Genomic DNA, 12,442 nt, shown 5'->3' with positions numbered 1-12,442 from the left:
TTATCTCTAGTCGATGTGGGAGGTCCGATAACGGCCCAATGGCGGATAAAATATTATAATAGAATGCCCACTTAGAACTCACTAGGATAGGCTCTAACCATGGCTCTGATACCATGTTAGAAAGTGAGTTTTTAAGCCTAATTCAACCCCACAAAACCGACTTGTAAGGTGAGGTTTGCACCTCACTTATATATTATAATTTGGCCTTATCTTTAGTCGATGTGGGACTTCCAACATTGAGGACATCTCAGAACTTGTATTTCTTAGTAGGTAACCATTTTTTCTTTTATATTCATTCTCTAACAACACTCTACTGTACCATTTGTAATCTGTAATCTGTTTCAATCCCTTCATACCCAATTCATAACATTTATTTATATAAACAAGATTGTAATACTATTACAAAAATATTTCTTTTTCTTTGTTGGAGATTCCAAATATGATAGATTTATAATATATTAATGAATTTAATCTAACAGAACAATTTTATAAGATTGAATTAAGTTTAAAATTTTTAAAATTAAACAAAAATCATTTAAATCTTATTCTAATAATATATGTTATTTATTAAATTTATTATCTCATCTATTATCATATTATTAGTAATATTTAGTCTCATATTTATTTTATAATTTGTTTAGTAAAATTAAATTAATAATTTACCTTTTTAAAACTAAATTAAGTTTAAAGGTATTGTCTATATTTCTTAAAATACTTAAAATGTAAGTTGCTGAACGATTCATCGTAGGTTTTCCTGAAATATATTCATTCTCATTATACCAAACCAAATGTGGTAGTGTTGGCCCAAGAATCTTCCAAACCTTGTCTTTCATTTTTTATTTTTTATTTGATTGTCGCCTTGTAATCAAATCTATTGGTTTTATTTTATTCCCATCCGTAATTATAGTTGGTTTTTTTTTATCTGTCAATAAAATTACTAACAAGAATTTTACTAACAAACTTTTACGGTAAGTAATTGGTAAATTTGATTTACCAAAATAATTGTGATTACTAACTTATAATTATCATTATCATTGTTTTTTTTTCTTATTAATATTTCTATTATATTTGTTAAATGATTAAAATTTTATTAAACTATTTTGAAAATATAAATATTTAATTTTTATTTGTGAAAAATTTTGTAAACAATTAAAAATCCTATAAAATTAAAAAATATATTAAAGATTATCATTCACTCACAATTCATTTAAATATATTTTTCAAACCCAATTAATTTGTTACTCATCTAGTAAGTAAGACTAAGGCTTTGTTTAATTTGGAGGAAAGATTTGGGGGAGTGAATGGATGAATTTGAAGAGATTTGAGGGTGAATTAATTGTTGTTTATTTGAGTGGATTTGGAGGTGAGTGAGAGTGGAGAGTGTTTCTTCCTATACCTTACCTATTTCGTCCTACACCTCCAATTTTTATTTAATTTCTATCTTTGCCCTTGCTGCCCTTCCAACACTGGTTGTCGCACTTCCAACGTCTGTTGAATGTCACCGCATTTTGAATTGCGATTCTTTTTCTTGACAGTGAAAATAAGACAAAAGATAGCCGAATCACTGGTCATAGTGGTTGATGATTTTAAGGATTGGTCATGCCAGTTTATAATTAACAAATATAACTTCACCCCATAAGTAGTAGGGTCGAGTGGAGTTCAAAAACACACAAATTCAGGGTTCTTAACCATTCTTCAAGATGATGAAAAAGTTGGTGGTCTTGAAGTGTTGGACCCTTCTGCTTCATTCATGTCAGTCCCTCCTTTTCCTGGGACCCTCTTAGTCAATTTTGGAGACATTGCCTGTGTAAGATAATAACACCGACCAAACAGTAAATAGACTTTTCTCTTACGCATGAACTTGAGCATGCAATTGTTATGGATATGAAGGTGTGGAGCAATGGAAGGTTTTGCAGTTTGGTACACCGTGTCTAATGCAAGGAAGCCACCAAACGTTTTTCGATTACTACATTTATGTTGACACCAAGGAATAGTAATGTTGAGGCTCTAGAGGAATTGGTCAACCACGATCATCCTTGTTTATATCGACCTTTTATTTACGAAGATTATAGGAAGCTCAAAGTTACCAGCAAGATGCACACTAGTGAAGCCCTGGAGTTCTTGCACTTGTCCTAGTCATAGGAACTACCTAGGATTGTTTGAAGGCAACAAGGTTTAGGAAAGTTGATGCCACAATTTTCAGAAATTTATGTATCTATTTGTCAGGTGAGCAAATGTTCATATTTAAACAAAGTTACTCACTCTAATATTTAAAAAAAACACAATTCGAAATGTGATAACATTAAACCGGCGTTGGAAGTGCGGCAAGGACAAAGATGAAAATTAAATAAAAATTGGAGGTGCAGGACGAAACAAGTGAGGTGCAGGGAGAATCACTCGAGAATAGATTTGGAAGCAAAGTTTATGAGAATTAGTGTAGGATTTGATCAATGTGACAGATAAAAAAAATGGTGTAATTGGTAGAAATTGAAGATTACCAAAATACCCTTAGTAGTAAAAGTAATATAAAATCAGAGAAAAAAAGATATATAATTATAAAAATTATTATAAAGAGAGAAAAAATAAAAATTAATTTTTAAAATTCCATTATTATTTGTTGGAGAGGTTCAATATACACATATCTCCACACTGGTAAGATATTGTCCGTTTTGGGCCAAGCCCTTACGGATTTGCTTTTGGTACCACTCCAAAAAGGCCTCTTACCAATGGAGGTATCTATGTGTATATAAACTCATGTCCAACTCTTCTTTTATCCGATGTGGGACTTTGTTTGTATCCCAACATTATTATTATTACTATTTTATTATATTATTATTAATAAAATTAATAAATGAATTTTTCAATTTAATTGGAACTAATACTTTTTTATTGGAATTCAATCTACCGTATTATGCAGTATGTATTTTTAAAAATAAATATCAAAAGAATATATAGTTTTATAGGGATAAAATTGGTTTTTTAGATAAATCCTCTCAAATCTCTACTGGATAGAGAAGATGAAATTAACCACCAATCCTGCAAATCCACTCCTTTCTTTCCTTTTAAATGCCATAAAATGAACACATATAAAATCAAAAAATCATTTGTGCAAACAATTGTTACTAGTGCAAAATGGGGATAAGAACAAGGGTCATACATCTCGGTTTCTACAAAACCGAAGCATATGTAAAAGCGGTGACATGCAATTTGAACGAACTTATACGCCTCGGTTGTAGGGGAACCGAAGCATAAAAACCAAATTATCTCGGTTAAAAGCCAAACCGAGGCGTAATGTTCTGCCACCTACCACCTAAAACTGGATATTTAACTGACAACTTTTTTAAATTGCCCTACCGCCTCGGTTCTTTGACCAACCGAGGCAGAAAGGTTTTTGTACACTACCCTTAGGTATCCTTTCTCGCGAGCCTTGGGTATCCTCCATTTTGTTTTCTCTTCTTCATTCGAAATCCAAAAGCTTAAAGCTTCTGCTCTTTTTCTTCATCACGACAGACTCAACGTTGATGGCGAGTGCGACGAGGCACGACAAGGTCGTGGTGAGATCGCAGCGAGGGCGCGGCGATGGCGTCCTGTAGTGGTGGTGTTTCTGCGAGGGTTCACACTCCAGCTTCTTTCTTCTCTCTTTTCTTTCCCTGCTTCACAAGAAGGGGAGGCATCAACCTTCATCTTTTCTTCTCTCTGTTCTGGTTTTGCCTTGAAGAAGCCTCCCTTCTTCCTTAAATCGTTCTCAGTTCTGGTTCTTTCTCACAAGGAGGGAATGCGAGTTCAAAATTATGGCGCGACCCATCTCCGCGACGTGTGGATTCGTTCGCTGGCGTCTCTGCGGCGGAGAATGTCTCGGTTTGTCAAAGTTTAGCGGCGGTGCATTGCATTCTAGGGTTTCAATTTGGGACGTTGGGGTCTTGTTCTTGCGTTCTTGATTAGGAATGTTGTGTATCCGAAATTGAAAAAGAATGAAATTAGAGTTCTGATCTTGTTATATTTTTGCGATTTGAGAAGGTGAGATTTTCCATTTTTTGAATTTGGGTCTGGGATTTTTGTTTGATCTGCGTTTGGGTTTCTTTGAGAGCTTCGTTGCATCTGCGTTGGGTTTGACCGTGAGGAAGTCCTCCTTTGAGGTAGCCAGTAGCCAGTGACGACGAACAGGTTCAGACTGGATGGTAGTAGAGTATTGGGTTGGGGTGAATTGAGCTTAGTTGGGTCTTATGCAATTTTGGTCATCTTCTGTTGTGTCGCACACTTCAAGACCTTTGTGTCACATTCATCACCATTTTAGTTTTCTCTCTCTGCTCTTATAGTTCAAATAAATATGCCAAAGTTGTGTTTAGGAAAATAGTGCAGTAACCAGTGGTGTGTAATTAATTGTGTGAAGGTGTGAAGGTGGATGGATTTGCTTGCAAGGCAGAGACGAATGTGACAGAAGCTGATTTCTTCTTTGCTGGTTTAGCCAAACCTGAAGTTATCAACAACACATTAGGATCTTTGGTTACTATAGCCAATGTGGAAAAAATTCCAGGACTTAACACATTGGGAGTGTCTTTCTCTAGAATAGACTATAAAGCTGGGGTACTTAACCCACCTCACACACGCCCTCGTGCCATTGAGATTTTGTTTGTGTTGGATGGTCAATTAGACGTGGGGTTTATCACCACAGCCAACAAGCTCATCTCAAAGTCCATTAAGAAAGGTGAAATCTTTGTGTTCTCGAAAGGTTTGTTGCATTATCAGAAGAACAGTGGAGATAAGCCTGCTTCAGTGCTTTGTGCTTTGAACAACCAACTTCCTGGAACATTTTCTGTAGTTGCAGCTCTACTGCCTAAAAACCACTCTACTACCTCGATTTAGGTCCCAACCAAGGCAGTAGAATCCGAGATATTCACTCGGTTCAGTAGGAACTGAGGCGAAATCCTACTACTTTTTTACTCGGTTCACAACCGAGGCAAAAAGGGGTAAACTTTTTACCTCGCCTGTATATGCTTTGGTTGAGGAACCGCTGCCAATGGACGAAAATAACCGCTATCGTTTCCCTTGATTGCAGGAAATTTCAATAAGTAATAGATCTGTGAATAAGAGGGAAAGATATACGTATAAGATAACGTGTTGTCAACTTTGACCTTTGCTGACTATTTTAATCATAACTTTTTCCACAAACCTCCAAATGATGTGTTTCCTTTTTTATTAAAAACTAGACTCAAAAGGCTTTCCAATGACTACTAATTTGTAATTTTTGGACATCTGAGTAGGTACATTAATTCCTTAAAGTTAACATTTTACATATTTTTGTCAACTCTGACCTTTGTTGGTTGTTTTGCTCTTAACTTTCTCCACCGAACTCCAAATGAGTTGATTCTTTTTTTTTTGGAATCTAGACTCAAAGAGCTTTCAAATGAATACTAATTTGTAATTTTTGGACATCTGAGTAGGTACAGTTAATTCCTTAAAGTTAACATTTTACATATTCTTGTCATTTCTGACCTTGTTGGTTGTTTTGCTCTTAACTTTCTCCACCAAACTCCAAATGAGTTGATTCTTTTTTTGTTGGAATCTAGACTCAAAGAGCTTTCAAATGAAAACTAATTTTTAAATTTTGGACATCTGAGTAGGTACAGTTAATTCCTTAAAGTTAACATTTTATATATTTGTGTCAGGTTTGACCTTTTCTGGTTGTTTTACTGATAACTTTCTTCACCGAATTCCAAATGAGTTGATTCTTGTTTTTTTGGAATCTAGACTTAAAGACCTTTCAAATGACTATTAACTCATAATTTTTAGACAACTGTATTAGATGCAGTTAATTTCCCAAAAACACGTTTTTTTAAGCTTCCTAAATGAGTTTACTTCCAAGTTATTGTTTCATGTTTCTTATTTTATTCTATTTTATTTTATTTCTTTATAAACTTGCAACCGTCAACCATGACCAACACAAGTCATCCATTGAAAAAAAATGGACAAAGACAGCTTAAGGCACAGAAAAATCATCATGGGAAGTCACGTTCTCCCAACTAGGGAGTGACTTGCAAGTTTTTGTACAAATAGCCATTAAGCCACTGGTAATCGATTACAGACACCATGTAATTGATTACCAAGGCATGTATCGGCTTCAAGTGCTGAAGGACTTTAACTACCTTGTTGAAACACTCACATGGAGTCTTTGCTCAATAATAGGTTGGACAAAGATGAGTTTTGATGCACTTGCAACCATCAATCATGACTAACAGGAGTCATCCATTGAAAACAATGGACAAAGGCAGCCTTAAGCACAGAAAAATCACCATGGGGGATCACGTTCTCCCAATTGGGGTACCTATTAAGCCACTAGTAATCGGTTGCAGGCACCATGTAATCAATTATTGGAGCATCTCTTAGCCTCAAATGCTGAGGCACTTGAACTACCTTGCTGAAACACCTACATGGGGTCTTTGCTCCACAATGAGTTGGGCAAAGTACAGTTTTGATGGAGGTTAGAGAGAAGACCGAAATGAAAAGGAAGAGAGGAATGAAATCTGAGTTGAAAATGGAGGGTGCACAAGGGGTAATTTCGGAATCTCAAAAAGGTAAATCTGTGTCTCTTTTCACCACAGCGACTGCAAAAAAAAAAAATCCTAGAATCCAATAAGAAGCTAACATGTGACCGTTGTTAAATTGTTGTCAAATTTTAGTTGTTAACATATCGCGATCGTATTACTAAACTCGAATAAACTAAAAAACACTATGAATAAAGTTGTTTATTAAATGTTTTTTTCACACAAAATAAAATATTTAGAGGATTCTACATTTGATCTAGACAAAGAAAAACAAGTGAGTTTTTATTGACAGATTCTTCCCTTGTTCCTCCTGTTCATTAATGATAATGGGATGGGCATTAGAGGCGGCTGCGATAAAAAAAAATATTTAGGCTGTTCATGGAGATGCAAGCACTGGGTAACCAAGGTTGATGAGATGACATAATTGGTCGGGTGTGAATGTCATAGCATTAATCAGAACATCTTTGTTCCTTCTTCATTCAAGTGTTGGCTTGAAATTGCAGCAACCATAATGAAGAAGAAGGAGAGGGAAGAAATGAGTACACTCTCACTGGTTCAATCAAATTATCATAATCATCATCTTCGTTCTTAGGTCTAATATCGCCAATGCAGGTTGCTTACGGTGGGGGGAACTCACAAGATCAAAACCCCTTCACGCCAAAGGCTTACGTCTCACGTTACTGGGATAGACACGTCCGCAACACCTTCCCAAAACCATCCTTCCTTCTTTCCAAAGCCTCTCCACTCACCGCCGCCGACACTGCCTCCTTCACCAACCTCGCCGCCACCAACACTCTCTCCACTCGCTTGCCAGAGTTCTGCTCCGCTGCGCACCTACTCTACTTCCCGGAGGTCCGTCCAAGCTTCCAGAAACACACCAAAGACAAGAATTTTCAATTCTACCAAGACGCCCAGAACTTCACCAACTATGGCACGAGTCGACCCAGCGGAACCGACTCCTTCAAAAACTACGCAACCACCTTCTTCAGTCGACCCATGAACGATTTCCGGCGGTACAGCCGCCGCTCTGCCAGCCACGTTGACCGCTTCCACAACTACGGAAAGGATACCAACGACATCTACGAAAATTTCAACACCTACGGAACTTCCGCTACCGGCGGCACCGGCGAGTTCAAACACTACGCAACTCGAGCAAACTTCCCCGAACTGCAATTCACTTCCTACTCCGACAGCAGCGGAGGGAGGACACAATCGTTCTCCAGCTACAGCAAGGACGGCAACTCTGGTGGCCAGAATTTCACCAGTTACGGCAAGAACTCCGCCGGCGCCGGAAACGAGTTTTCCAGCTATGGGACAAAAGCCAACGTTGTCGTGTCTAGTTTCGTGAACTACGGGTCGAAAGGCACCGGTCCCAACGACACGTTCACGAACTATGGCGTGCTGATGAACGTTCCTGAAGAGACTTTCCATAGCTATGCAGACGGAACTGTTGGTGGGTCGGAGAGTTTTTCAAACTATAGGGTACAGGCTAACGTGGGTGACGACTCCTTCCAATCCTATGCTAAGAGTACCAAAGAAGGGACCCAAGTTAACTTCAACAACTACGGAATTTCTGCCAACCCAAGTTCCGACACTTTCCAAGGATATGCTGAAGGAGCCGAAGGGGATCACAAAGTTGGCTTCATCGGCTACGGCGTTAACACCAACTCAAATTTTAAGGATTACGCAAAAGAAGGTGTTTCCTTCGCTTCTTACAACACCTCTTCATCTTCTTCAACTATCGGTGGCAGTTTGAATGAAAGGTGGGTGGAACCGGGTAAATTCTTTCGAGAGAGCATGCTGAAGAAAGGAACCGTGATGGCCATGCCAGACATAAGAGATAAAATGCCCCAAAGATCATTTTTGCCCCGCTCTATTCTGGTGAAATTGTCTTTCTCTTCTTCAAAGATTGAGGAGTTGAAGAGCGTCTTCAAGGTGTCTGATAACTCCTCCATGGAGAAGATGATGATAGAGTCTTTGGGTGAGTGCGAGAGAGCACCAGTGTCGGAGAGATCAAACGTTGTGTGGGGTATGTCGAGGATATGATTGATTTTGCAACCTCTGTTTTGGGCCATAATGTGGGGGTTTGGACCACTCAGAACGTAAATGGGTTCAGTAAGAATGTAATGGTGGGTCGGGTCAAAGGGATGAATGGTGGCAAGGTAACCAAATCCGTTTCCTGCCATCATAGCTTGTTCCCTTATCTGCTTTACTACTGCCACTCTGTTCCTAAGGTTCGGGTTTACGAAGCGGATCTCTTGGATCCGGAATCCAAGGCCAAGATTAACCACGGTGTTGCTATATGTCACTTGGACACCACTACATGGAGCCCCACCCACGGTGCATTCGTTGCTCTTGGATCGGGTCCGGGTCGGATTGAAGTATGCATTGGATCTTCGAGAATGACATGACCTGGACCGTTGCTGACTGATTGAGGAAAGTAGTGATGGTTCGCAATGGTGGCTAATTTTAAAGTGAAAACAAGAATTTATTTTTATCTGATTGCTCCATTTGATTGTGAAATTAGACACAATCCTTCTTCAATAAAAACAGTGAGTATACGACGAATGGTTAGCCAGAAAAAAATATTGGTTCTTATCTATGTAATTTATCATGAGTAATGTTACATGTACACTACAACTTTTGTTCTGCATCTACTTAACACTACTAAAATTATATTTTTAATTTTAAATATAAAATAGCTTAAAAGGATTAAATAGAAAAGTAAATACAATAGGTTTTTTAGATGTTGAATAGGTGTAAAACAATTAAAAGGTGTTCATATGTTATTTTCCTTTTACCATTTTGTAATATATAAAGTATTATATTTAGAAATTGAATGATAATTTTTTTTACTCCACTTCCTTTTCTTTTTACGTAACTATACAAAACATATCAATGCTTTGCATGTCATTGACTAAAGAAGATCATGGAGAAAATGTTGAATTTGGATTTGTAGCTAACACTATAGGAAAACTTCGAGGCAATAATAGCAATTAAAAAAGCATTCTGGTGAGAAGAAAGGAAAGGAAAAAAAAAAAGATAACAACAAAAGAGGAAGTAGGAAAGACAAGTTTCCACATTGAAATCATTGTAAAACTACAAATTTTATAGAGAATTATTCCTGGTGTAAGCCTAAAGTCAAATGCAATCAATTTCATCATATAGAAACGTTTTGAAAAACAAAACAAAAAAACAAGTACAACAAGAACAAGCTCACGAGTGTCGAGAACAAATTGAGGAGTATTTAGTATTTGTTAACAAGTATTAACAAAGAAGTTTGCCATGGAGACAATGAGTGTCCTAATCATACGATTCATGATGTTAGCTTTTTCAATAAACTTAATCAATCTTATTTCTTCAAACTCATTATTTACAATGGATAAAGTGTTAATATTAAAAAATGAGTGTTTTTATTTTTAAACCCCTTCATGTACTTACATTTTAGATGTTTTTACGTGTCTAAGTTAAGTCAAAGATTTTTTAGTATGGAACAATGCTTGAAAAAAATATTATTGTTTCTACTCAGTCCAATAAACATACTAAAGAACACGGTCTAATAAGATTCATTAAGTCTCTTTATTTTCAAAGAGCCTAAACATCATCCTCCGTCTTAATGATGTCAACGTCATCAAGAACGTTGACGCCATCATCCCATTTCTACCCCTTCACAAGTAAAATGTGTTTGTGTTCTTTATACTTCCTGGTAGTGTAGGTGTGGAGGATCAAGACTTGAAATCGTCGCAGCATAGAATCATGCTCATATCTGGCCCATCGACAAGCTTAGGCTCAAGTTTAAGATGACGATGAGAGTAATTGTCATCATCATTTGCAAAAACTACAAAAAGGCTTGGTGAAAACCATCCCCAAGTCGTCGTAACTACTGTTACCTAGAGAACAATTTCCTCATGGTTGAGTTCGATGACTAGGGCACCAACCCAACTTCATTTGAATTATTGCGTTACCTCCAAGTCTTTAGGTTGATACGTAGAACTCTTAACCTATTGTTGACACCTTAGTGTTTTCTTCATTTCTACCTTACCCATCCAAGTTCACCCGTTAATTGGTTATCCTTAGTTTTCAGTCGAGTACTTGTCTACTTAGTGCATACTCTTAGTCATTTAAGAAGTTTAAGATTGGAATTTTTAGAGTTGTAGTAAGCCCTACTGGTCAGTCTCATTTTTATGATGAGAATAACAAGCCCAAGTTTTCCTTATACTGGATCTATGAGCCTTTTAGATATAAAGAATGGCCAAAGGACATTATGTCCGATGAGGATAAAAGGATCATAAGTATCTTAGATGAGCTCCTTCACAAGCTTCCTGCTAAAAGTACTAAATGTTTACCTGCCTCCATAGTCAATGATTGAATTGCTCGGTAAGTTTTAAATTTCTTATAACTAAGGTATTTTTGAGCTAATCTGAAGACCTTTTGGTATTTGTAGGTTACATGACTTAACATGAAGATAAGTTGGGGAAAAAAGACGTGTTTCGTAATCTTAGGAATAAGATGGTGGTTAAAGCAAAGAAGATAGGGGTGTCCAACATGGTACCTAACTTAACAAGCCTTGTTATGGACACTCATCATCCTTAAAGTGCTCCAAAGAAGATCCCACCTACTAAGAAGCAGGGTGTAGGGAGGGATAGGAAGAGGCTGAAAGCTAAGTTTGATGCCTAGGCTGGAAGTTTTGGGGGCAAATCTAGTGACTTTGGTGGGTTGAAGAGTGCTCAACTTAGTATGCGCAAATGTGTCCAGGTAGGCCAGAGTGATTATGAGATGAAGTTGGTGGAGTAGAGTGATTTAGTCACCCTGATGCGTGTCTTTATGAAGTTTCACAATCGTACACTTGTGTATGGGCATAGAATAACCAACTTGTTGAAGAAGGAGATTTCCAATGAGGGCAAGGCCAAAATGGTCTATGAGTTGGCCAACTTGAAAAGGCAGTATGAAGCTGACTAGGAAGCCTAGGCTAAGGAGAAGGTGAAGGTTGAAGAGGAAACGAATGATAATGAGAAAGGAAGAAGTCTTGGAAAACTATGTGCCTTGACTCAAGGAAGAAGTTAAAGAAGAAATTGGTTGATGAGAAGAAGGCTTGCAAGAAATGGAAGGATGACTTATATAAATGTCAATAGTTTGTCCTTTCTAAGCATGCCAATTGTTTTAAGAAAGTGCTAAGGTAGGTCAAGTTCTTGTTTCATATTTATCCTAAGGACATGCACTTTGATGTGAACAAGAATGTCTTTGAAGGACAAATGATGAATGTTAATGATATGGCAGCTTCCAAGAAAGCTGATACAAGTTTCTTACTACTTTCTCAAATATTATTCAGTAGCATAAACGTCTATTTCATTAATCTTATGATTTTCTCTCTTACTAATAATTTTAAACAAAATTATTAAAAAATTTAAATTTATGTAACAAAATTATAAAATATTTGTTCAAAATAAATAATATATTAAAAACGTCTAACAATTATTAAAATTCAAACATATATTTAATTTCTTCAAAATTTAATGTAGATTAAACTAAACTAAGATTTAAAGTTTTGATGCTAAATTTATTTATTTTTATTATACTAAAAATAATGAAATATGTCAATACTTATTATACTGAAGTAATTGTAACATCTCATTCACATGGTATCAATACTATAAAGGAGTTATTATATATTTAATAAAATAGAATAGTTAACAAGACGAGAAATAAAAGTTGCATTATAATTATACAAAACATAACTACAAATTTAACTTTATATACAAGCTAACAAGATCAAAACTATATACATCTCAGCTAGTCTAAAGGAAACTAGACATTTGTTGTCCTCCATCCAAATCTTGCTCCACCGAAATCTCATTACCCTCTCCTCACACCCACTAGATGATCATCGCCAAGACAAACAA

At 36.6% G+C, this 12,442-nt stretch overlaps 1 protein-coding gene and 2 pseudogenes across 1 annotated transcript; all 3 read left to right on the top strand.

Moving 5' to 3' along the window:
- The first annotated feature begins 1,305 nt into the window (after positions 1 to 1,305).
- LOC108327421 (2-oxoglutarate-dependent dioxygenase DAO-like) lies at positions 1,306 to 2,136 on the top strand (annotated as a pseudogene).
- Positions 2,137 to 3,791: 1,655 nt separating this feature from the next.
- On the top strand, positions 3,792 to 4,863 carry LOC108327427 (germin-like protein subfamily 2 member 4). The gene is made up of 3 exons (XM_017561133.1): positions 3,792 to 3,858; positions 4,018 to 4,143; positions 4,391 to 4,863. The coding sequence occupies exons 1-3, from the start codon at positions 3,792 to 3,794 to the stop codon at positions 4,861 to 4,863; spliced, it is 666 nt and encodes a 221-aa protein (XP_017416622.1).
- A 2,150-nt stretch (positions 4,864 to 7,013) lies between these two features.
- Positions 7,014 to 9,177, top strand: LOC108340349 (polygalacturonase 1 beta-like protein 3; annotated as a pseudogene).
- The last annotated feature ends 3,265 nt before the right edge of the window (positions 9,178 to 12,442 follow it).

The sequence above is a fragment of the Vigna angularis genome, chromosome 1, assembly GCF_016808095.1.
Source record: "Vigna angularis cultivar LongXiaoDou No.4 chromosome 1, ASM1680809v1, whole genome shotgun sequence".
Taxonomy (NCBI): Eukaryota; Viridiplantae; Streptophyta; class Magnoliopsida; order Fabales; family Fabaceae; genus Vigna; species Vigna angularis.
This window is presented reverse-complemented; position numbering and strand designations above follow the sequence as displayed.